Genomic DNA, 25,858 nt, shown 5'->3' with positions numbered 1-25,858 from the left:
GCATGAGGAGTCCTGGCATTGACAACTGGAGGCACTCTCCTCCCCTCCCCACCCCCCCGAATTTCTCTTTCCTGCAGCAGTTTGAGGAGGGACATGGCTTGTGCAGCAAATCTTTAGCTGGTATGATTTCAGCATCCCCATCAGCCATTTAATGACTGCTGCAAGTTTGGAGGGGGCCTGAGCCCCCTCCCCCCCAGGAGTACACCAATGCCATGAGATGGAGAGTCCTTTGCTGCTTTATGCAATAAATTTAGGATAATTTGATTTAATGTAAGTTTTGCTGCACATGTTGATCCAAATTAAGAAATGTATTTATTGTATTTGATAAACCACAATGGGCTTGAACAGGAAAATTCAAGGTGCATGAGTTTTTAAGATACACTACAGATTACCTTAATATGTAATACTTGAAATTTAAGGAAGTAATGTCAGAGGGCAGGCTGAAACTGGTGCAACAGTGAAGAAGGGAACCTGCTTGCTGCCGATGAAGAGGTATAGGGAAGGAGTGCATTTAAGACCCTCCCATCGCATGACCCTCCTCTGCCCCAGCCATCTCACTCTCTTGCTATATCATCATTAATGAACTTTAAAAAAATTTTTCTCATCAGTTTTCCTTCTGGACTTCCAGCTCATTTGGAACTGGTCATCTTTGAGCTATGCTGCCATCTAGAAAATGACACAGGAAAAACATTTGTCCCCATCACCGCTCTGTCCCCGCGACCACTGTCTTCCGCCCCCGTCCCTGTGACCACTGTCTTCCGCCCCCATCTCCGTGACTACTGTCCCCGCAGCATCCATACAAGCTTCAGTACTGCAATATTTAGCTTATTCCTTCCTTATAAATCAAAGTTCTGGCTGCTGAATTAGAGAAAGAGATGTTCAACTGGCAGAGCTTTGTTTATAAATTTTTATCAACACAACTAATATACTACTTTATCCTAAAGCAAAAATAAATAAATATATAAATAGAATTTTTTTTTTCTACCTTCGTTGTCTGGTTTCTGCTTTCCTTATCTTCTCATTCAATTCCTTCCATCCACTATCTGTCTTCTCTCTGCGTCTTCCATTTGCTCTGTTATTGTGCCTTTCCCTTCATATCCCCCAATTGGTTTGGCACCCATCTTCTTCCCTCCGCTCCCCCCATAGTCTGGCATCTCTGTCTTCTTCCCTTCCAGCGTCTTCTCCCCACTCTCTGTTCCCCATTTCCCTCCAGCATCTGTTCCATTCCTTTCCACCGCCACCCTTCCCTCTCGCCACCTCTTTAGCATCTGTTCCTTTTCACTGCCCTTATGCACTGCCACTTGCATTCTCTCCCTTAACTGCGGAGACAAGGCCATTCACTGCTCCATGGGGCGGTGGATGGCCTTGTCCCCGTACCTACAGTGAGCACTTTCTTTCCCCCACCGTTTTGGCGGGTTACCCATGGCAACCTGCGGGAACAGCCACCGTGTCATTCTCTTCTGCCATCAACATTTATTCACAACTAGCTTGGATTTTTTTCTCCCTTAATCCTCTTCCCAGCTCCCTCAGTCCAGGCATTACAGTGCCAATGTTCAATTGGGAACCATGTACCGGGAATTTCTATGCAGTTGTGGGTCCTAAGTCTAGCCATGATGTATTGCCATTGTCTGTTTTATTCCCAGGATTAAGGAGCAGTTGGACAATTAGTAATAATTTTCAGATGTTGGTTTATTTGATAGATATCGATGGTGGTAAGAGGAACTTGCTCTAGCAAATGAGGCCTTTCCTTAACATAAAGGGTCTAGCCCCCTTGATTCATACTTTTAATTGCAAACAAATTAGATTGTAGTAACAGTTTATACCGCAGGTTTCCAAAATATCTAAATGCCTGCAGCTTGTCCAGTGCAAGGCTGCTCAGCTGTTGGTTAGTGAGAAATCTTCTAGGTTTCAAGTTTTCAAATTTTATTTAAAACTTGATAAAATGCTTTTATAAAAAATTTCTAAGCAATTTACAATAGAAAATATACATTTAAGACATTTAGATGAGACACACACCTTGACATACTCGAGGGTGAGGATAAAAGGTAGAAGTACAATTTATCAGGCAGAGCACATAGGGAAAAACATGAGGGGAATTAAGAACTGCCTAAAGAAGTGAGTTATACCTAAATGACCCATGACCCTGGCTTCCTGTAGAATTTAATGGGTACAAAAAAACAAGGAAACTCCTCATGCAAACAAAGCCGAAAAGGTGAGGACTTTCCCCATAGAATTTCATATCTTGTTTCAGATTAGCTTTTCAGTCTTTGTATCTTGATGGACTTTTCAGTCTTTGTGGTCTTTGTGCTAGTGAAAAGCCGTCATCCTGACAGCTGCTGGACATTGCTGAAATGTGTCAAGCTGTAACGTACAGTTCAGGGGGCCTTTAGCAGATGTGAGCCCAGGCTTATGGAACTTGGTACCACTTGAAGTACAGGTAGAAATATGTGATCCCAGGGGATCCTCTGCCGTAACATAAGGGAGGGGTTTAGGAGGTGGGAAGGTTTGAAGGAGAGGAGGGAATGGTTAGTATATGCTTGCGGGCATAATTGTTGCAATGGTTTGGGCTCGTTTTGAGAGATTTTGTATGTTTAGTGAATGTGGGTAATGAATAAGCAACAACATTGTGGGAAATTTGTTTTTTTATTCAGAGCTGAATTTACATCCAACTTTATATGTATGCCAGGGCATTGTGCTCTACTGTGCTTTTGTAGTTTTATATGTTCTTCATGGCATTTCCTCTTGTGCAATTTCCTTGTACTGGTCCAATAATAAAAGAAATGCATTATCCCACTTTATTTAAAAAAAAAAAAAAAAAGCTTGGCTTGTTCATTCAGTTGGGCGATGTCTGTCTTGAATGAGTAATGTTAATATTAGCAATTTGTAGGGATTGGGGATGACTTAGGTGGTTGAGAGAAGGGTGCAATGGAATAATGTGGGGTGTGTTTCTTTTTTGTCTTGATTCAAGTTATTTTGGTAAGCTGTATGCATCATATACTGGATAATTTAGACTGGTAGTTAATTGCTAAAACTGTGACAACTGCTTCTCCAAGGCTAGTTGGAAATAGAGACAATGAAGTAGAAACCCTGACCCTAAAACTGAACTTGGGTCCCTCCAGCATGTAAAAATGTAGCAGCTTCACTGAGCTGCAGGGTTGACTCTAGCTCGGGATAGTTTTGGCCCAGTACAGATTTCTCCTGGTCAAATGTAGGTATGAAAGATGTGAACTGTTTTTTTTAGTAGATGCAGGATGTTTTTGAATAGGAGAAAATAACAGACTTCCTTACCTAATGATCACCCTTCTGATATTTCAAAAGATTTTAAGACCAAAATCATTCAGTAGTTAATATTATGATAGAACTGGTGCTCTCATCTGTTTCCTTCATATTTTTCTAGTTTATTTGAGATATTGGGCTTGCGTATTCAAATATAAACTTTGTAAATGTGAACAAAATATAAGAACATAAGAGGTAAAGTTTATAAATGACATAAATAGTGCTTCAAAAAGCAGCTGGTCAAGAACCAACAAGAGAACTATTTTAGATCTCCCAAATACTGGGTTCCACTAAGGACTAGAAGGGCCAGGCTTTTACCTGCTTCTTGAAGTAGAGGTAGTCTTGAGTTAAACATAGCCCCCTGGAAGTAAGTTCCAGAATGCCGGGGGGGTGGTGTCTACTCCTGATAAGACTCACTGGCACGTATTGCAACATAAACTCTCTTTTCATGAGGGTACAGATAGTGATGCTCCTTGAGGGGAACCTTAAGAGGTCTCAAAGGTGTACAATGGAACTAACTTATTTTTTAAGTACTCTGGCCTATTTTGTCTGAGGACCTAAAAAAAACAGTTTTAAATTTTGTCCTGTAAGGTACTGGTAGCCAATGTAGCTTTTGCAGGAAGGGTGTTGTGATGTCATACCGCTATCAGTTGTGCTGCAACATTCTGCATTAGTTGGCGCTGATGGAAGCCTTCTTGTTTGACCCACATATAGGGCATTATCCCAGGACAAGCAGGCAGCATATTCTTGACTGATGGGTGACGGCACCGACGTAACCCCGGTACGGACGATTTTAGAGTGATTGCACTCTAAGAACTTTAGAAAGTTCTAGCTAGGCCGCACCGCGCGTGCGCGTGTACCTTCCCGCCCGACAGAGGCACGCGGTCCCAGTTTCTTAGTTTCCGCGGAGCTAAGAAGACGCGTGTTTCCAACGTCTGTTGGACTCTCTTTTCGCCTTCCCGCTCGCGTAATTTTTCTTGTGAATTTCTTCACTTTTTATTCTTTTCTTATTTTCCTAAAAAAAAAAAAAAAGTCTATTTTTTTCGACTTTTTTCGGTCGGCCCCGGCAGGGCCTGTTGGCACCATCGAAGCCTCGGGCTTCTATTTTGCTACTGCCGTTTTTCCCTTCATGCCCCCTTCACCAGGTTTTAAGAAGTGTCAGCGGTGTGCACGCCCTATTTCTTTATCCGACCCGCACAAGTGGTGCCTTCAGTGTTTGGGTCCGGACCATAGGGCAGAAATGTGCACCCGCTGTAGTTCTCTTCAAAAGAGAACTTTGAAGAACCGCCAAATTCAACAGCGGATTCTGTTCGGTGCAGCTATGGAAGTTCCACCGGCGTCGACTCCGGTGACTTCCTCCAAATCGGCACCGGTGGTTTCGACACCGCAAGAGGTCTCTTCGGTTTCGCACCCTTCAGGTAAGCCGGCTAAGAAGCCATCCCCTCTGTCCTTGGCCCGCCAGTCGAACAAGCAGTGAGCCAAGTCCTGCAGACTGCGCGCCGGCCCCGCAAACGCTCCGCTCCCATAGAAATCACTGCCTCTTCATCGGCATCGACTTCGCCTGAGCGTCGAGCGGCACCGCAGGTACCGAGCAAGAAAAAAGCGGTACCGGTGCCATCGGGACCGTCTCTGGATGAGCGTATAGCCTCCATCCTTCAGGTCCAGCTTAAGGAGCAATTGCAACACCTGCTCCCGGCTCTGCTAACTCCGAACCTTCCGGTGTCTGTACCCACTGAGCCTGCGGTACCGATAGTCGACCAGCCTATGTTATCGGCATTGACGTTCTCGGCACCGCTTAAATCTGCCTCTTCCATTTCTATGCCTGTTTTATCGGCAGAGCTGAAGTCTCTTCGACGTACGGCTCACTCGGCCTCTGATCCGGTACCACTCTCTGACACCCGTCCCGTTTTACAGTCACCGGGTACGGTGTTGATGCGTTCAGGCAAATCGGTACGCAAAACCAGGCATACCGACTCCTCTACTCCTTTGTCTCAGGGCCATCTTCCATCGGTACGGGACCCTGATTTATGGGATGACTCCGATGATCCCCTCGGTACCGAGGAGGATTTTTCTTCGGATGAGGCTGACCCATCGGTGCAGGATCCTGCTAGTAAGCCAGAGCACTCTTCCTTCACTAAATTTCTGAAGGAGATGTCGGACACCCTTTCTCTCCCCTTGGAGTCTGATTCTAAAAAGTCAAAAGCATTCCTAGAGGCTTTGGACTTTGACCAACCTCCCAAAGAATTTTTAAAGTTACCCCTTCATGATATCTTACAGGAAACTTTTTACAAAAATTTGGAAACTCCTCTTACTATTCCAGGAGCTCCAAGAAAATTGGAATCACTTTATAAAGTTATTTCTATCCCAGGGTTTGACAAACCTCAGCTTCCACATGAATCTCTGCTGGTGGAGTCAACCCTCAAAAAATCTGTAGGCTCTAGTGTATATGCCTCTGTCCCTCCTGGCAGAGCAGGCAAGGCCATGGATAAATTTGGTAAATGACTCTACCAAAATGCTATGTTGGCCAACCGTTCAGGTAACTATGCGTTTCACTTTTCCTTTTACCTGACACATCTTATCCAGCAGATGGCCTCTTTTGAAAAATATATTCCTGACCGCAAGCTTTTCAACAATGCACTGCCAGTCTCTTGCAACTCAGGAAGTTTATGGTCCGTTCCATCTATGACACTTTTGAACTGACCTCCCGAGCTACTGCTATGGCTGTAGCGATGAGACGATTGGCCTGGCTTCGCGTCTCAGACCTTGATGTGAACCACCAGGACCGCCTAGCCAATGCTCCCTGCCTGGGTGATGAGCTGTTTGGAGAATCTCTGGATTCCACCACTCAGAAGCTTTCTGCTCATGAGATAAGGTGGGATACTTTATTGAAAACCAAAAAGAAACCCCCTTCTCCTCGTCCTTTCAGGCAGCAGACGTCCTATCAGAGGCGTTTTTCTGCTCGGCCGATTCAGCCTCATCCTCCTCAGCCTCTGAGGCAAAGGCAGCAACAACAACAGGCTCACCAACAACAGCCGCCTGCCATGAAGCCTGTTGCTCAGCCTAAACCGACTCAGCCCTTTTGACTCGCTTCTCCAGGGCATTGCCAGTCTTCCTCCCTCATGTCCTCTTCCGCAACCTATAGGAGGTCGACTAAACATTTTTCTAACTCGATGGGAAGTTATCACCACCGACCAGTGGGTGCTCTCTATCATAGCCCATGGCTACTCCCTCAATTTTCAGACTCTTCCGCCATTAGGCCTGCCAAAAGAGTCTGCTTCCAACAAGTCTCAGTCCCTCCTTCTAGCTCAAGAGGTTCAATCCCTCCTTCTTCTCAACGCCATCAAAGAAGTTCCTCAAGATCAGAGAGGTCAGGGTTTTTACTCCCGGTACTTTCTAGTTCCCAAAAAGACCGGAGACCTCAGACCTATATTAGATCTCGGAGATCTCAACAAATGCTTGGTCAAGGAAAAGTTCAAAATGCTCTCTCTTGCCACCCTCTACCCTCTACTCTCTCAGGGCGACTGGCTATGCTCCCTCGATCTAAAAGAGGCTTACACACATATTCCTATCCATCTGGCATCCAGGCAATATCTACGTTTTCTCATCAATCAAAACCATTATCAGTACAAAGTGCTACCCTTCGGTCTGGCCTCCTCTCCCAGGGTATTCACCAAGTGTCTGATTGTAGTAGCGGCCTATCTCCGCTCTCACAATTTTCAAGTCTTCCCTTACTTGGACGACTGGCTGATCAAGGCTCACTCTCCACCACTCTCCACTTGCCACCAGCCAGACCATTCACTTCCTTCGACTATTGGGTTTCAAAATCAATCTACCCAAGTCGCACCTCATTCCAACCCAGCGACTTCAATTCATTGGAGCCATTCTGGACACTGTTCTGATGCGGGCGTTCCTTCCATCCAACCGCCTTCAGACCATCCTTCATCTCTGTCGACAGGTGTTTCAACAGATTACCATTTCTGCGAATCACATGATGGTGCTATTGGGGTACATGTCACCCCCTTCGCACGTCTCCACCTGCGTACTCCTCAATGGACATTAGCGAACCAGTGGTCCCAAGCGACGGATCCTTGTTCACAACACATATCTGTGACCTCGTCTCTTCGACAGTCGCTTCTTTGGTGGTTGACATCTTCAAATCTATCCAGAGGTCTGCTGTTCCATCTACCTCCTCATCAACTAGTCATCACCACAGATTCCTCCCCCTATGCCTGGGGAGCTCACTTGAACAAGTTCCAAACTGAGGGGTTTTGGACTACCCAGGAAAAGAAACACCACATCAATTTCCTGGAACTCCGAGCGATGTTTTATGCCCTCAAGGCATTTCAACATCTTCTCTTTCCTCAAGTACTACTCATTTGCACAGACAATCAAGTTGCAATGTACTACATCAACAAACAGGGAGGGACGGGCTCTCGCCTGTTATGTCAGGAAGCCCAACGGATTTGGTCTTGGGCCACAGCTCGTCACTTATTCCTGAAGGCTGTCTACATTCAAGGGGAACAGAATTCCTTAGCGGACAATCTCAGCAGAATTCTCCAACCTCACGAATGGACTCTCGATCCCACGACTCTTCAGTCCATTTTCGCTCAATGGGGCACTCCTCAAGTGGACCTTTTCGCAGCTCCTCGCAATCATCAGCTGCCCCTGTTTTGCTCCAGACTCTACTCTCCTCACCGTCTGGCGCCCGATGCATTTCTTCTGGATTGAACCAATCTCTTCCTATATGCATTTCCCCCTCTACCGCTCATGCTGCGGACTTTGTTCAAGCTCAAGAGGGAACGAGCCACCATGATTCTCATCGCTCCACGGTGGCCCAGGCAACATTGGTTCTCCCTTCTAATTCAACTCAGTTACAGGGAACCCATACCTCTTCCACTGTTTCCTTCTCTGCTTACTCAGCATCAACAGTCTCTTCTGCATCCCAACTTACAATCTCTGCACCTGACAGCTTGGTTTCTCTCGGGCTGACTTCGTCTCATTCACTCCTTTCTCAGCCTGTCCGTTCTATCATTGATGCTTCCAGGAAACGGCCACTCTTCAGTGCTATCAACAGAAGTGGTCTCGGTTTTCTTCCTGGTGCCTCTTACATCACCATAATCCCATGTCTCTAGCAGTGGGACTGGTGTTGGACTATCTTCTTTCCTTGTCTGACTCTGGCCTCAAATCCACTTCTATCAGAGTTCATCTTAGTGCCATTACTGCCTTTCATGAGCCAGTTCATGGAAAACCCCTCTCGGCTCATCCTTTGGTTTCTAGATTCATGAGGGGCCTTTTCAATGTGAAACCACCTCTCAAGCCCCCTCCTGTGGTTTGGGATCTCAATGTGGTTCTTTCCACTTTGATGAAGCCTCCTTTTGAACCTTTGGCCACAGCACATTTCAAATTTCTCACTTGGAAAGTGGTCTTCCTAATAGCTATCACTTTTGCCAGGAGAGTCAGTGAGTTGTATGCACTAGTGGCCGATCCACCTTTCACTGTTTTTCACCATGATAAGGTGGTTCTCCGTACACATCCAAAGTTTCTCCCTAAGGTTGTGTCTGACTTTCATCTTAATCAGTCCATTATCCTACCTGTATTTTTTCCAAAGCCTCATTCTCATCCAGGTGAACAGGCTTTGCATACCTTGGACTGTAAACGTGCTTTGGCTTACTATCTTGAACGCACGAAACCTCACAGATCATCTCCTCAACTGTTTTTGTCTTTTGATCCTAATAAGTTTGGTCATCCTGTATCTAAACGCACCCTATCCAATTGGCTTGCTGCTTGCGTTTCATTCTGTTATGCTCAGTCGGGCCTGACACTGGAAGGTTCTGTCACGGGCCACAAAGTTAGAGCTATGGCAGCATCTGTAGCTTTCCTCCGTTCCACTCCTATTGAGGAAATCTGCAAGGCTGCTACTTGGTCCTCAGTTCATACTTTCACATCTTACTATTGTCTGGACGCATTCTCCAGACGGGATGGACACTTCGGCCAATCTGTTTTGCAAAATTTGTTTTCCTAATGGCCAACCTTCCCTCCATCCCTCTTTTTGTTAGCTTGGAGGTCACCCATCAGTCAAGAATATGCTGCCTGCTTGTCCTGGGATAAAGCACAGTTACTTACCGTAACAGGTGTTATCCAGGGACAGCAGGCAGATATTCTTGCGTCCCATCCACCTCCCCGGGTTGGCTTCTTAGCTGGCTTATCTTAACTGGGAACCGCGCGCCTCTGTCGGGTGGGAAGGCACTCGCGCACGCGCGGTGCGGCCTAGCTAGAACTTTCTAAAGTTCTTAGAGTGCAATCACTCTAAAATCATCCGTACTGGGGCTCCGTCGGTGCCGTCACCCATCAGTCAAGAATATCTGCCTGCTGTCCCTGGATAACACCTGTTACGGTAAGTAACTGTGCTTTACAGTCGTCTAGTCATGATGTGGCATGGACCACTATGGTCACTTGCCTTTTCAATATATTGAGAGAGAATTTGTAGGTGCTGCAGGTGATAATTTTTAAAGGTGGTTTGAATTTACAGGATCAGAGTGAGTGATAAGTATCGGAATACCAAGGCTTCTGAGCTGTGATTGTAGGGGGAGTTCATACTTCCCAAAAGGTATTTGTCCACTTGTGTTAGGTACCCCCCCAAAAAACCTCTGTTTTGTGTGGGCTTAGGCAGAGTTTGTTGTGTGTTTCCCATTTCTAAGTTGCAGTTACAGGCAGTCAATTTCTTCAAAGCTGTAGGTATGCGTAGATCTGGTTCAATGCATATGAGCAGTTGCATATCATCAGCATAGATATAGAATTCTGTTCTAATACTCTCGTTTCTATACCACTTCTGTCCTTAAAAGTGGGCCCGAAGTGGTATACGAAAACAACTATAAATATATATATATTTATTTATATATATAAATATTTATATGTATATAAATTTTGCCTTTCTGTGAAATTTTATTGAAGAAAATTTTTTTTAAAAACAATACAAGAAATGCTTAACATATTTAAATTGTAAATAACAATGTTACACGATTTTCCTGGTGGCAAGTGTAATTTTCCTAATTGCTGATGCCTAAAAAGTCTGTTATTTCCATAAAACCTTACTTTTGTGACCAAGATAATCAAATTTTGCAATCTACTCATATTTAAAACCACATATAAATCACAATTTTATGAGCAACTTGAAAAACTGAAGGTGGACAAAGTGATGGGACCAGACGGGATCCATCCCAGGATACTAAGGGAGCTCAGAGAGGTTCTGGCGAGTCCTATTAAAGACTTGTTCAACAAATCTCTGGAGATGGGAGTGATTCCTGGGGATTGGAGGAGAGCGGATGTGGTCCCTATTCATAAAAGTGGTCACAGGGATGAAGCAGGAAACTACAGGCCGGTGAGCCTCACTTCAGTTGTTGGAAAAATAATGGAAGTGTTGCTGAAAGAAAGGATAGTGTACTTCCTTGAATCTAATGGGTTACAGGATCCGAGGCAACATGGCTTTACAAAAGGTAAATCGTGCCAAACGAACCTGATTGAATTTTTTGATTGGGTGACCAGAGAGCTGGATTGAGGACATATGCTAGATGTAATTTACTTGGATTTCAGCAAAGCCTTTGATACAGTTCCTCATAGGAGGCTGTTGAACAAACTTGAAGGGCTGAAGTTAGGACCCAAAGTGGTGAACTGGGTCAGAAACTGGCTGTCGGACAGACGCCAGAGGGTGGTGGTTAATGGAAGTCGCTCGAAGGAAGGAAAGGTGACTAGTGGAGCCCCTCAGGGTTCGGTGCTGGGGCCAATCCTGTTCAATATGTATGTGAGTGACATTGCTGAAGGGTTAGAAGGAAAAGTGTGCCTTTTTGCAGATGATACCAAGATTTGTAACAGAGTAGACACCGAAGAGGGAGTGGAAAATATGAAAAAGGATCTGCAAAAGTTAGAGGAATGGTCTAATGCCTGGCAACTAAAATTCAATGCAAAGAAATGCAGAGTAATGCATTTGGGGATTAATAATAGGAAGGAACTGTATATGCTGGGAGGAGAGAAGCTGATATGCACGGACGGGGAGAGGGACCTTGGGGTGATAGTGTCCGAAGATCTAAAGGCGAAAAAACAGTGTGACAAGGCAGTGGCTGCTGCCAGAAGAATGCTGGGCTGTATAAAGAGAGGCGTAGTTAGTAGAAGGAAGAAGGTGTTGATGCCCCTGTACAGGTCATTGGTGAGGCCCCACTTGGAGTATTGTGTTCAGTTTTGGAGACCGTATCTGGCGAAAGACGTAAGAAGACTTGAGGCGGTCCAGAGGAGGGCGACGAAAATGATAGGAGGCTTGCGCCAGAAGACGTATGAGGAGAGACTGGAAGCCCTGAATATGTATACCCTAGAGGAAAGGAGAGACAGGGGAGATATGATTCAGACGTTCAAATACGTGAAGGGTATTAACGTAGAACAAAATCTTTCCAGAGAAAGGAAAATGGTAAAACCAGAGGACATAATTTGAGGTTGAGGGGTGGTAGATTCAGGGGCAATGTTAGGAAATTCTACTTCACGGAGAGGGTAGTGGATGCCTGGAATGCGCTCCCGAGAGAGGTGGTGTAGAGTAAAACTGTGACTGAGTTCAAAGAAGCGTGGGATGAACACAGAAGATTTAGAATCAGAAAATAATATTAAATATTGAACTAGGCCAGTTACTGGGCAGACTTGCACGGTCTGTGTCTGTGTATGGCCGTTTGGTGGAGGATGGGCAGGGGAGGGCTTCAATGGCTGGGAGGGTGTAGATGGGCTGGAGTAAGTCTTAACAGAGATTTTGGCAGTTGGAACCCAAGCACATTACCGGGTAAAGCTTTGGATTCTTGCCCAGAAATAGCTAAGAAGAAAAATTTAAAAAAATAAAATAAAAATTTAAATTGAATCAGGTTGGGCAGACTGGATGGACCATTCGGGTCTTTATCTGCCGTCATCTACTATGTTACTATGTTACTATATGTTACAATTAACATGTATTTGTATTGAAGTTATACAAAGTTGATTACAGAAAATTTAGAAGTGAGTAGAGATTTTTGAGATTTGTGATTATATTATAAGTCAGTTTTACAAACCAGCCCCCAGATATAATCTTCCATCATGTTCTCATTATATTGTCTTCGGAACTGGTGTTCGATGTCCAGAATATCCTTGTTTGAAGTGCACACCTTACTCTTCTGAGTATGATGATCTTAAATGTCTCAAGATGAGCATCAAGGATATGGACTTTAAGAGAGATTCTACAGCCCATTTTACTGTAATTCCTCACCAGATTCTCAAACAACTCTATATAGTTTTTGAACTTGTGATTACCCAGGAAGCCATGAACCACTTTGACAAAGTTTTTCCAAGCCTCTTTCTCCTTCCTAGTTAACTTCTTGGGAAATTATTTGCACTCCAGGATCATCTCTATCTGTGCTCTGACGAAGACACCAGCTTTGACCTTTGCCTCGACAGATTAGAGAAGATGTCTTGAAGGTACTTACTTAAAGGCTGCCAACTCCTTATCTAGAGTTCTGACAAATTTTTTCATTAGACCCAATTTGATGTGCAATGGTAGCATCAGCACTTTCTGGGATCGACCAGTGATTCTCATTTGATGTTTCTCCTCACAGAGAACTCTGTCCACTGTTGCTATTTCTGCCTCTGATAGTGCACCTTTGTGTCTCTGCTATCCCAAAGGCAGAGATAGCAGGACAACTTGGTAAAACCGCCTTGGATACCCATTAGGAATGCCATCATTTTGAAGTCTCAGATGACCTCCCAGTCGTACTCATCATACGTTAACACCTAGTAAGGTGTTGATGCTGTTGTAATTCTCTTTGAGATGCACTGAGTGAGCCAGTGGAAGAGACGGGTACTTGTTCCTGTATGGAACATCATGGCTTTGATGCGCCTGAATGAGCTGCTGCTAAAGAAGAGATACCACTCTTTTGGATTACAGGTAATTTCAGTTGCCTCAGTGTAGATGTCAAAAGCTCAACATTGGGCTTGGTGAGATCAAGATTTCTGATCAAGTCGTTGAGGTCTTTTTGGTTTGTAGATCCAGCTTACAATATCAGTGGTGCAGTTGATGAGAAAAACCCATACTATCCAATGTCTTCCTCACTCTTTGACTTGTTCTCTTTTAAAGATTGCTGCTCTCTCTCAGGAAGTGGGTATGGGGAGCTCAGGGTGATGGATGAATAAATGTGCAGTTGCACGCTTGCCAGTTTGATGTTTGGAAGGACCAGTCAGGTTTTCAGGATTTCCCCAATGAATATGCATTGAAAGCAGTGCATGCATATTCATTGGGGGAAATCTTGAAAACTCGACTGGATTCTGGCCCTTGAGGGCTGGAGTTACCCACCCCTGCTATAGCACAACAAAATAAAATTATGGTAATGAAACAATACATTTATTTCATCTATGCCTAATGTATATGAGATTCTTGCAATTTATTTTTTCAAATAACACAGAAATTTTTTATCATTAAATAATTTATTGAATTTTTAAAAATTTATAAAGATACAATATATCAAATAAAATACAAAAAATGCAAATGCATAAAACAGTCATAGGATGTCATAACATAACATAAATCCAAATTAAGCATAATACTGTACATTAATCATTAAGTTTCAATAAACATTCCCATACGTGCCTAAATGTCTCTAAATTACCACATTTAATTACATAAATCGTCTCATACTTACTATACCAAACTATAACAAAACAACTACAAACTATCCAAAATATAGTACTAAGACTCATCTACTCATTGAAGAAACATGACCACATTACAGAAGCATATCTCAAATCACATTGGCTTCCAATACCAGCAAGAATACAATTTAAATTCTACTGTCTACTATTTAACACTTTATACGGAGACAGTCCAATCTACCTGAATAACCGCCTCATCCACAACACCTCAACCAGACATAGGAAAACTCACACCCCTTTCTCATACCCCCCAATTAAGGAGGTCAAACAGAAAAAACTATATGATGGCCTCCTGGCCACTCAAGCAGCCAAACTAGACAATCAAATCGCCAATCTACTGATGGCATTCCTCGACTACAAGACTTTTAGAAAAGAAATAAAGACCATACTCTTCAAGAAAGCCCTGAAAAAAGAAACACCACAAGTTTCAATCACCACCTCTCACTAAAGCCAACTACCCAAACAAATAACCATACACATTTCTTACTCTCTTTGAAAATGTCCAAACTTTTTTTTTTTTTTTTAGTAAGTTCTTGTTGTAATACATCTTTGATAACATAAGAACATAAGCAATGCCTCTGCTGGGTCAGACCCGAGGTCCATCGTGCCCAGCAGTCCACTCACACGGCGGCCCAACAGGTCCAGGACCTGTGCAGTAATCCTCTATCTATACCCCTCTATCCCCTTTCCCTTGAACTGCAAGGTAATGGCGGAATAGAAATCCCTAATGTAATGTATACAGACATAGTATATTCCACCACGTATTGTATTCTAATTTAAAAAATTCCTTCCAATTAATGAAAATAGTTTTAAACGTTACCACACGGGAGTGGCAGGGGTTAAACATGTTCTTATTTTTATTGTCTACTGTGGGAGCAGACAGGAAGATTAAATCTCTGATTAGATTAATTTACAGCTCTGTGGAAAGTAGCTGAGCCCCAGGGTATCTGTGCTCTGGTGCTGTATCACTGATTAGGATCTATTGGTGACAGTCCTGCAGATGTGAAAAATATCTTTTAGCCTTAAGATATTTGTGAACCACAGGGTTTGAGGGTAGGGTGCCTTGATAAAATTCACGAGTATAACCAACTTCCCCTTTGTGTGATTTTGGCCCAAATTCACTAAACCTCCAAACCGTGCACGATCCATTTCCATTTGCATGCCGGCCGACGAATTCAGTAAAGGCACGCATGCAAATGGGGACGATCATTAACATGCCCCCTACCCACTGCCAGAATCAGTAGAGAGCGATCCCCGCTCATGTGCACACCTTGACAGTAGTGACAGAAGAAGTAGCCTCCTGTCACTGCTGTCAGGGCTCAGCCCCGATCTCTCCTGCCTGCCCTGCTCTGCCCAGATTTCTCTTGTCTGCTCCCAGACTCTCCTGCTCTCTGCCGCCGTTCCCTGCAGTGCAAGCCCATGGTTTTAAAGCAGGCCTTCACTGCGGGGGATGGCAGCAGAGAGCAGGAGAGTCCGGCGAGCAGGGAAGAGAGACCGGGGCATAGCAGGGCAGGCAGGAGAGCCTACACTAGCCCCACGCACCGACCCTGCTGGACACCCCCCCCCCCCCCAATCTCTCCTGCCTGCCCTGCTCTGATCTCTCTTGCCTGCTCTCTGCCGCCATTCCCTGCAGTGCAAGCCTGTGGTTTTAAAGTGGGCCTGCACTGCGGGGCATCAGGGCAGGGCAGGCAGGAAAGTCTGAAGTAGCCCGACACCCCAGCCCAGCCAGATCCCCCCCCCCCCTGAATTAACCCCGACTGGCCCCACTGCCTCATCCATGACTGGTCCACCTGCCTTGTGTACCTTTTTAAATTGTTGGGAGCAGAGGGGTGCCCAGTCCCTCTTGCTCCTTAGGGCAAGGCTCCTCTTTGGGAGCAGGAGGGGGTGCCCTGTCCCTCCTGCACCCCCGCCGGCTGTTGCGCAATAGTGGCCTTCGGCCACGCCCCAGCGCATCATTTGATGCACGGGTAGGGGCCTAAGGCCTTGATTGGCTGAGGCGCCTCGGGTTCCTCCCCGTTGGAAGGCGCTGAGCCAATCAGGGACTTGTTAAGGCTCAGCCCTAAGGAAGTCCCTGATTGGCTCAGGCGCCTCAGGCCCCGCCCAAGGGGGGGAGGAACCCGAGGCACCTCAGCTAATCAGGGCCTTAGGCTCCCCCTGTGCATCAAATGTTGTACCGGGGCGCAGCCTAAGGCTCAGCAGATGTGTCGCTGGACCTGGAGGAGCAGGGTTTGACTGAGGACCCCTCCTGCTCCCAACTTTTTGGGGCTGTGCTGGGGGGGGGGGCAGGCAGCAGGAGGGAGAATTGGCATCCCTCCTGCCATATTCGTGTGGGAAGGGGACGGCAGCATAGGGGGGGTTGGGTTTTTTTTTTAAATTGCCAATAGCAGGAGGGAGTTGGCATCCCTCCTGCTTTTTTTTCGGGGGGGGGGAGGGGGGTTGTCACATTTTTTTGACAGACCTGCTTGTCAGTAACTCAGTTACCGACAGGCCTGCAGCAGTCTGGTTTGTCAATAGTAAAACCCAATTCGAAATAGCCAAGCAATTGTTAGTGAATCAATTGCTTGGCTATTTTGCATTGGGTTTTGCTAATTTGCATGGAAGGATGGCTACAGGCTTCAGTGAATGGGGTTGGAGGAAAATTTGGTCACAAAGGGCTCGCAAACCGATCGGTTTGCTTAGTGCAGTGGTTCCCAACCCTGTCCTGGAGGAACACCAGGCCAATTGGGTTTTCAGGCTAGCCCTAATGAATATGCATGAAGCAAATTTGCATGCCTATCACTTCCATCATATGCAAATCTCTCTCATGCATATTCATTAGGGCTAGCCTGAAAACCCGATTGGCCTGGTGTTCCTCCAGGACAGGGTTGGGAATCACTGGCTTAGTGAATTTGGGCCTTAGAAAGAATACAGAAGAGGGACCTCCATCCTCGTATATCCAGACAGGTCAGAAACATTCATGGGGTCCAGTTCTGCTGACTTCAATCTCAACCTATTGTCTGTTAATATACTAGCCTGAGTAACAGTTTGCAGGCTTCCAGCTGGGTGTTGTATTGTGAGAATCTGTGTGTATTTATGTTCTCCTGTACAGTATACTATATCTATCTATCTATACATACAGTACTCCCCCGATATTCGTGGGGGTTCCATTCCAGGAACCCCCGCGAATCTCGAAAAACTGCAAATACAGTTTTTCATGGGGGAGCCTGAAAAGGGCAGCAGGAGAGAACATAACATAAGAACTGCCGCTGCTGGGCCAGACCAGTGGTCCATCATGCCCAGCAGTCCGCTCACGCGGCGGCCCTCTGGTCAAAGACCAGCACCCTAACCGAGACTAGCCCTACCAGCGCACGTTCTTGTTCAGCAGAAACTTGTCTAACTTTGTTTTTAATTCCCTTGAGGGTGTTTTCCCCTGTAACAGCCTCCAGAAGAGCATTCCAGCTTTCTACCACTCTCTGGGTGAAGAAGAACTTCCTTGCATTTGTACGGAATCTATCCCCTTTCAACTTTAGAGAGTGCCCTCTCGTTCTCCCTACCTTGGAGAGGGTGAACAGCCTGTCCTTATCTACTAAGTCTATCCCCTTCAGTACCTTGAATGTTTCGATCATGTCCCCTCTTAATCTCCTCTGTTTGAGGGAGAAGAGGCCCAGTTTCTCTAATCTTTCGCTATACGGCAGCTCCTCCAACCCCTTAACCATCTTAGTCGCTCCTCTCTGGACCCTTTTGAGTAGTACCGTGTCCTTCTTCATGTACGGCGACCAGTGCTAGACGCATTACTCCAGGTGAGGGCGCACCATGGCCCGTTACAGCGGCATGATAACCTTCTCTGATCTGTTCGTGATCCCCTTCTTTATCGTTCCTAGCATTTTGTTTGCCCTTTTTGCCGCTGGTATGCTCCAACCGCCTCTTCCTGCACTAAGTCAGGCCTTATCCAATCAGGAGCTGCGTGACATCAGAGGGAGCTTCATGTAGAAGCCGCTGCCTGCACCTTTGCAAAGAGAAACAAGTGCAGCTGGAAGGCAGCAGGAGGAAGCCAGCCAGAACACAAGTTCGGACCCATGAGAGGGGGACACGAACTTGGGACACAGAATAGAGGGAGGGAGAGAGGCGTGTTTGGACATGGAAAGGGCAAGCAGGAACCCCGTTCATAATTACGAGTCTGACTGAAGTTGGATGTTCATAATCTGGGAACTACCTATAGAGGAGTTCCTGTTTAAATCAGGAGGTTTCTTGCTGCTACCCATTTTTCCCCACTGACTTTACTAGACATTCTTTTGTTCTAACACAGGGGTGTCAAAGTCCCTTCTCGAGTGCCGCAATCCAATCGGGTTTTCAGGGTTTCCCCAATGAAATATGCATGAGATCCATTAGCATACAATGAAAGCAGTGCATGCAAATAGATCTCATGCATATTCATTTGGGAAATCCTGAAAACCCGACTGAATTGCGGCCCTCGAGGAGGGACTTTGACACCCCTGTTCTAACGTGTACTTTCACAGGCTTGTCCAAGTTCAGTCCTCAAGGGCTGCAAACAGACCAGGTTTTCAGGATATCCCTAATGAATATGCATGAGAAAGATGTGCATGCCTTCTATATTCATTGTATGCAGATCTCTTCATTCATATTCCATTATGGATAGTCTTAAAACTGGTCTGCTTGCAGTCCAAAAAGACTAAACTTGGACAAGTCTGTTCTATTGGCTTCTGTTACTTTCCCGAGAAGGCCAGAACTTGCACAGATCAGTGTCGTCTTGCCTACTATTTAGGTTAGAGCCGAAGTATTATGCTGTTGGTTTAAAGCAGAAGCACAGGGAATTCAGACAAGGATCTCATACTATTGAATTTTCAAAGGACTTTCATAGATTGTTTGTTTTATTACCTAAATAAAAGTAAATATTGGGGGGGGAGGGGGGTGTTTATCCTGTGCTACAGGTTCAAGTTTTAAGATCATGTAACTAATCAGCCGAGACTAATGGCCTTATATATTGTAATACTGAAATCAAAAAATGTGAAGGTTTTAGTATACTGGACCTGTTGAACATTCTCCTTGGTGAGAAATTTTCCACTAAGAAAAATTAAGTCAAATCCATTTTTACTGTACCAAACGACCCTCCCCCCCTTACACAATGTAGTATTTTCATCTGGAGACATTTGACCTTGCTGTATAGTGCTCATCTCTGTATAGTGCAATTCATATCTAAATCGCTGATCCCATACAAACCCCAACGATCTTTACTTTCATCCTACTTAAATTTATTATCTGTTCCTTCCTTAAAAATCATTGGAACGAGAAGAGCAGATATGTTCACTGTCGCAGGTCCACAATGGTGGAACTCCCTCCCCCAGTACATTAGAATAGAACAGGATATTTCAGCTTTTAAAAATTTCTCAAAAACTTATATGTTTAAGGATGCTTATGACCTTTAAAAATTCAAAAATTATCTATTTTGTTTTAATAAATATTCATAAATTGTGCCTTGGAAATGTTTACCCTACCTTTTGTTTTTCCCTTTTTTCTTTACCCTTATTGTAACTTTACCTCCTTTCCTTTTTTTCATGTTAGTTATTATTGGAATTTTTATGTTACTATGTTTAATGTTTCTTTATTATATTATGTACATCACCTAGAAATTCGAAATAGGCGATTCATCAAGAGCTAAATAAACTTGAAACTTGAACTTGAAACTTGATCTAATAATAAATTCCTATTTAATGCAAATTACCCTCCTTGCCAACATGTATTCTCCCCCCCCCCCCCCATAGCAGTAATCACAGGCTAGGGTCAATATGGTGACATCTGTCACCTTCCCCATGGGAAATCCTTACCACACAGATTCTGATACCGTAGCCTATCTCCATCACTCCCACCCAATAACATCAAAATGGCACTGGCAAATGCAAGGTCTGTAAACATATACTAAATGACCTCTTCACAGACAATAACTGGGACACTCTCCTAATTCCCGAAACCTGATTCAAAGATAATGATGGAACTACTCTGGGTATGCTGTGCCCTCCAAGATACCAAGCAATAGCTTGCTCATGCACTGACACTAGAGGTGGAGAAGTAGCCACCATCATTAAGTCCAAACTTCAACCCAAGACTGATAGATGCCATTACACTAAACGCACTAGAGTGCCTCACCTTCTCAGTGGGTCACAATAGAGACCTAACCTTCACCTTGATATACAGAGCACCACACTCTCTAATGACCGTCCTAGATGACCTACTATCTATCCTTAGCAAACTGGTCATCACATACAACCAAATCATCATACTTGGAGACTTCAACTTCACAAACTACCCATATGAGATCGGAGCCCCGGCAGACCTCACTAGCAAACCTAGGCTTCCAGCAAATGGTCCCCCTCATCAATGCACTCTGCAGGCCACATTCTAGACCTAGTCTTTACTCAAAAAGACATTTCGTTCACCACACAAACCCCAACATGTACCACCAAACAGTACCCTAGTCTGACCACCATTTAATCACATTCAACTACAGCTATGCAACAAAACAACCATCAAGCAGGAAGCAACCCCACATAAAATAATATACAACAATGTAATCAACCTAGAGAATCTCTCCACAGGCCTTTCTAACCTAGCAGGAACATCAAAACCAAACTCTCAATCTGTTGATGAAGCTTCAGTGGACTGGCACACTGAGGTAAAATCCCTATACGAAGAGCTGGCCCTGGTCAATGAGATCAAATACTGCCCCTGCAAATATTTCTCCCCCTGGTTTACTGACAACTTAAGAACTAAGAAAAGAGAACTAAGGAGAGTGGAACAGAAATAGTACAAATCCAGACTTAATAGTGACAGATCCAAATGGAAAGATCTGCATATAAAATAGGCACCCTAGAGGCTAAAAAAGTACGACTCTGAACAACTCTTAAAATCTCCAATAGATCAGAAAAACTTTTCAAACTAACAAAAAATATACTATACTCGCAACGTCACAAGGAGACAATCAATATCTTAACACTGAACTCGACAACAAGATGCTTTGACTACTTCACTGACAAAGTAGACAAAATATGGTACACCTTGACTCCGCTGTGCTACAGACATTGTCTCCCTGCAATTCGGACAAAACAACTAAAACCACAACTGGGAACCTAACTAACTTCAATACTGTCTCCTGCAACGACTTCGTTGAGATACTAGACACAATTTGCCCTTCTGGCTCCAACCTTGACCCCCAGCCCGCCACACCTCCTAGTGGTGGTGAAAGACACTTTTGTAGACTCCTTCCTTTCTCTCATCAACACCTCTCTACAAACTGGTGTCCACAAGAAGTTGGCGGTCATCAGACCGGTTTTGTAAAAACCCATGCTCGACCCTAATGTGCCCGGCAACTTTAGACTTGTCTCCAACCTGCTATGCTAACTGCCTTCATCACTTCTGGAAACAAATCCACAGCATATTAGTGTGGGTTTTTCTTTTCACTCAACATACATTTTCAGTTTTACATTTACTCCCCTTTTTCTTTTTTTAACTAAGTTGCGGTACAACTTTCTACCACGGCCCAGAGCGCTACATGCTCTGACATTCATAGAATTCCTATCAGCGTCAGAGCATTTCGCTGCCTGGGCTAGGGTAGAAACCTCTACTATGACTTAGTAAAAGGGGGAAATGTATGATCCTTTAGTTTAAAAGGATGTTCCTTATTATTTATTTCAAAGAGAGGGGATGAGCCATTCCTTATTTACCTGCTCTAACCTTTTTCTATTATAATTGTACCTTATATTTGAAGCACAACAAAGAAAAATGGGGAGACCCAATGATCTTTCACAGTGAAAACAATCCACCGATAAAAACAAAAACTGTGGATACAGATGTTCTGGAGATAATTTATTAAATACTGACTTATAAAACTACGAAAATTCAATTAAAGTATAATGATAAAAAATATTGTGATAAAAATCCAACCGGTTTAATAAATTATCTCCAGAACATCTGTACCCACAGTTTTTGTTTTTATTGTCACATTATATTTGAAAACATTTCTTTTTACACTATGTTTCAAAACTTTTTTTTTTCTTTTTCCCTCAAGTGTTACAGAATTGGAATATCAAGTATCCAAGATGGATGATTTCTCTTGTCCTAAGGCAGTGGCTCTTAATCTTGAGGGGGGGGAGGTGTCACAGATAAAACTTAAGTACATTTTTCTGAGGAGGGGTTAAAATTATGTGGGCATTTTCTTATTGCACTGGAAAATGACTTCTTGTGATCATGATCTGAGAGAGAATATGAATTGTCTTTTTGTTTTATGTAAAAGTTAAATAAAACAGAGTTTAATTCTGCTCAAAAGTAAATTTCAATGAGTAGGTTGTTGGGTCTGATTAAGATGTCAACTCAGGAGAGGTTTTTGACAGGACCACATGGGTGCCATCTTCTGATACCCAAAGATATTTTGCAAAGTAATAGAAAGAAATTGGGGTCTATCTGAGGGTCCCCTAAAAGCCCAGGTAAAGAACTCTTGTCCACAGACTAATCCTTAATGCATTTATGAGCCACAGTTTATGCTGATGATCCAACATGTAGTATTACTTGGCATAATGTTATCTTTCATGTGTTCAAACAGTATAGTATTTTGTATTTTGCTTAGAGGTACATCCACGTGAAATGCACGACCATCATTCTTTTTTATTCGTGTTTTAAATATTTCTTGTCTTGTGTATTGTGCAGCTTCATACAGATTCCATCCTTGTTCTGTACAACTTGAGCGGCAAACCCAGTGGAGAAGCTTTGGTTACTTTCCCAGACTTGGGGCTGGCTAAGAAAGCTGTGGCTGAGAAACATGGACAGCTTTTTGGAGGTCGACAAGTTGATCTTTTTCTGGTCTAACTTAATGGGGGGCAAAAAAAAAAAATTTGAAACTGGAACACTCTGCCGTGAATTAGTCTTCCCTCATCACCTGAAGTCAAATGTGCCTTCCATCAAATACTTGAAACCTAAAACGTGAATTTGTGTCGGGTGACTGTAAAGTTGCTATCCTATTTAAAAGTGGTGAGATGAATAATGCCAGAAGTTTAGTTCCATTGTTCCTTACAGATTGCCAAAGTTATGCGTTTTGTTCTCACTAGGCAGTACGTCCAACACAGTAGCATGGAGGGGAAAAAAAAAATCAGTCTTCAAATTTTTAACAAATGAGTTTACATTCTAGAAAGCAATGAACTAAAAATGTTTTTTTAATGTGTCCAGGAAGAGCTTGTGAAAGAGACGACTTCTCTCATGTCATGCTCAAGGCAAATACTGGTCTGTATCCCTGGGTCTAATCAAATTTTGCCAACCAGTGATGCATCCAATTGAAATATTATGGAGTTGTATTTTGTATATTCAGAAAGCCATATCTGTTTTGTCTTCCCTATTTACTGCCAAACCGTTAAGGAAGAGTCTTTTTAATCAGATTAGGACTGGAATGGCACATCAACCTTGTGTACTAGTAAGTTATATATATATTTTTTTTAATTTAAATGTCTTTGGATATTAAAGATTTGCTCTAGTTCATGTGCATGCAATTTGTTTACATGTTTAAAACTTTATTTGTATATCGAGAAACATTTTGTTTAGCATCTAATTCCATTAGTGCATGTGTTATTTTTTTTGTGTGTACATATGTTACAAGTTAAAAATTAGTTATGTTAAATCAGATTTACTATGTTAAAAAAACAAACAAAAACCCCCAAAAGGCTCTGCTGTAAAGGCATCGAATGAATTTCCTTAATTGTGCCTTGATGAAATATAATTCAAAGTGCAATACCAGAAGAGAAATGTAAAGAATCTTTCTGACTTGCATATAATGTTTATCTACATTGACCAGTCTTTGCTGTACAATTTTGCATTCTACTTTGTTTAAAAAGGGGGGAAAAAAAATAAATGCTCTATTTTGTTCTGTTTATAAATAAAAGAAATGCTTAGGAAAATAATTGTTCTCCTTAATTGCTGCATAAGCAACAACAACAATTTATTATTTCTATAGCGCTACCAGGTACATGTAGCGCTGTACATTGTACATGCAAGAGATGGTCCCTGCTCAAAAGAGCTTACAATCTAATTATGACAGACACACAAAGGGGGAACTATTAAGGGAATGACAGATATGTTGGTTGGGTCAGTGTTTAAACGCACCTTCAAATAAGTGGGTTTTTAGTCTGGCTTTGAATACCGCCATAGATGGAGCCTGACCTAGGAATTGTTGTGGCCAGTATGTTGAAATTCTCAACCAAATGTGCATTTGCAGTTAAACCCCCCCCCCCCCCCCAAATAGACCATTATGAATTGCTCAGAAAAGAAAAAGAGATATCAGAATGCTAGGGCAGTAATTAATGGAGACCACAAAGACTAAAAAGGTTAGGATTCTTCAGCTTGGAAAAGAGACAGCTCACGGGAGATATGACTGAAGTCTACAAAATTCTGAGTGGTGTTGGAACAAGCACAAGTGGATCGATTTTTATTTTTTAAAAATCCATCATAAATTTATAAAGTCTAGAGGACACTCGAAGTTACAGGGAAATACTTTTAAAACCAATAGGAGGAAATATTTTTTTCACTCGGAGAATAGGTAAGCTCTGGAACACATTGCCAGAGGTTGTGGTAAGAGATGATAGTGTAGCTGGTTTTAAGAAGGGTTGGACAATTTCCTGGAGAAAAAGTCCATAATCTGTTATTGAGAAAGACATGGGGCAAACCACTGCTTGTCCTGGATCGGTAGCATGGAATGATGCTACTCTTTGGGTTTTGGCCAGGCACTAGTGACCTGGATTGGCCACCGTGAGGACGGGCTGCTGGGATAGATGGACCATTGGTCTGACCCAGTAAGACTATTCTTATGTTCTTATGAAATTTAAGGCCATATATCAGATCCTGACAGAGGAAGGGTGGTAGTTTTAAATAGCCATTTTCCACTGGAAGTCCTTATTATGATATATGATTATGCATGTTTAAAAGACTGTTCTGGAAGCGGTGGAGCGGAGGCAATTAAAATTGAGTATTATAATCAAAATATAATAAAAGTTAATTAGGGGAGGGGAGCACAAGGCTGAAGGTTTACCTATGGTGTTTAATGCCCTGGCACCCACCCTGCATAGCTATTTATTGTATTTCTTACCTGAGACCACATGAAGGCATAAGAACCTCCTAGCTCAGGGGTGTCCAATGTCGGTCCTCGAGGGCCGCAGTCCAGTCGGGTTTTCAGGATTTCCCCGATGAATATGCATGAGATCTAGGTGCATGCACTGCTTTCAATGCATATTCATTGGGGAAATCCTGAAAACCCGACTGGAATACAGCTCTCGAGGACCGGAGTTCCCTATCCCTGCTCTATGCTACAGTGATAAGAAATAGGCCTGTAATCTTCACTAGAGAATGATAAGGGGACAAATTTTTCCCCATCCCCGCAGGAACTCATTTTCCCATCCCAGCAAGTTCTTTTCCTGCCCCTGCCCCATTCCTGCAAGCTTTGTCCTCATCTGCACATACCTCAAATACTTTAAAATCATAAGTGTTTGAGGTTTGTGCGCTTAAGGCAGATCTTACAGGAATGGGACAGGAAGAGCTACAAAATTCATGAGGACAGGATGGGGAAATTGAGTTCCTGTGGGGACGGGAACATATTTGTCGATGTATCATTGTCTAATCCTCACTTAACACTAAGCAGCTAAATATATAACGCCTCCTTAGACCTTATGTTAAAACCTAGGCATTACAGAACGGTACAGCACACCTCTCTACATCAGCCTTTAATAGCTGTGAGAAACTGTATGGTTTGTTTTTGTATTTTATAGTTATTTTCTTTTGCTCTCTGTGATAGTCATCAGAGTGTAGGAAACTTTCTCTGCAGGACTCCTTTGATCTCTGCACTAGATAA

The 25,858-nt window shown here is 43.5% G+C and overlaps 1 protein-coding gene across 3 annotated transcripts in view; it reads left to right on the top strand.

Annotated features, from left to right (window-relative positions):
* Window positions 1-23,185, top strand: part of ESRP2 (epithelial splicing regulatory protein 2) — a 162,131-nt gene extending 138,946 nt beyond the window's left edge. For all 3 annotated transcript variants that reach the window (XM_033942393.1, XM_033942392.1, XM_033942395.1), the window contains one exon: window positions 22,678-23,185. In XM_033942393.1, coding sequence (XP_033798284.1) covers window positions 22,678-22,836 — 159 coding nt within the window. In that variant the 3' untranslated portion in view covers window positions 22,837-23,185. The remainder of the gene's footprint in view (window positions 1-22,677) is intronic.
* Window positions 23,186-25,858: the final 2,673 nt, after the last annotated feature.

Source organism: Geotrypetes seraphini, chromosome 4 (genome assembly GCF_902459505.1).
Source record: "Geotrypetes seraphini chromosome 4, aGeoSer1.1, whole genome shotgun sequence".
Lineage (NCBI taxonomy): Eukaryota > Metazoa > Chordata > Amphibia > Gymnophiona > Dermophiidae > Geotrypetes > Geotrypetes seraphini.
Note: the sequence above shows the minus strand (reverse complement) of the source record. Positions and strands in the feature narration are given on the sequence as shown.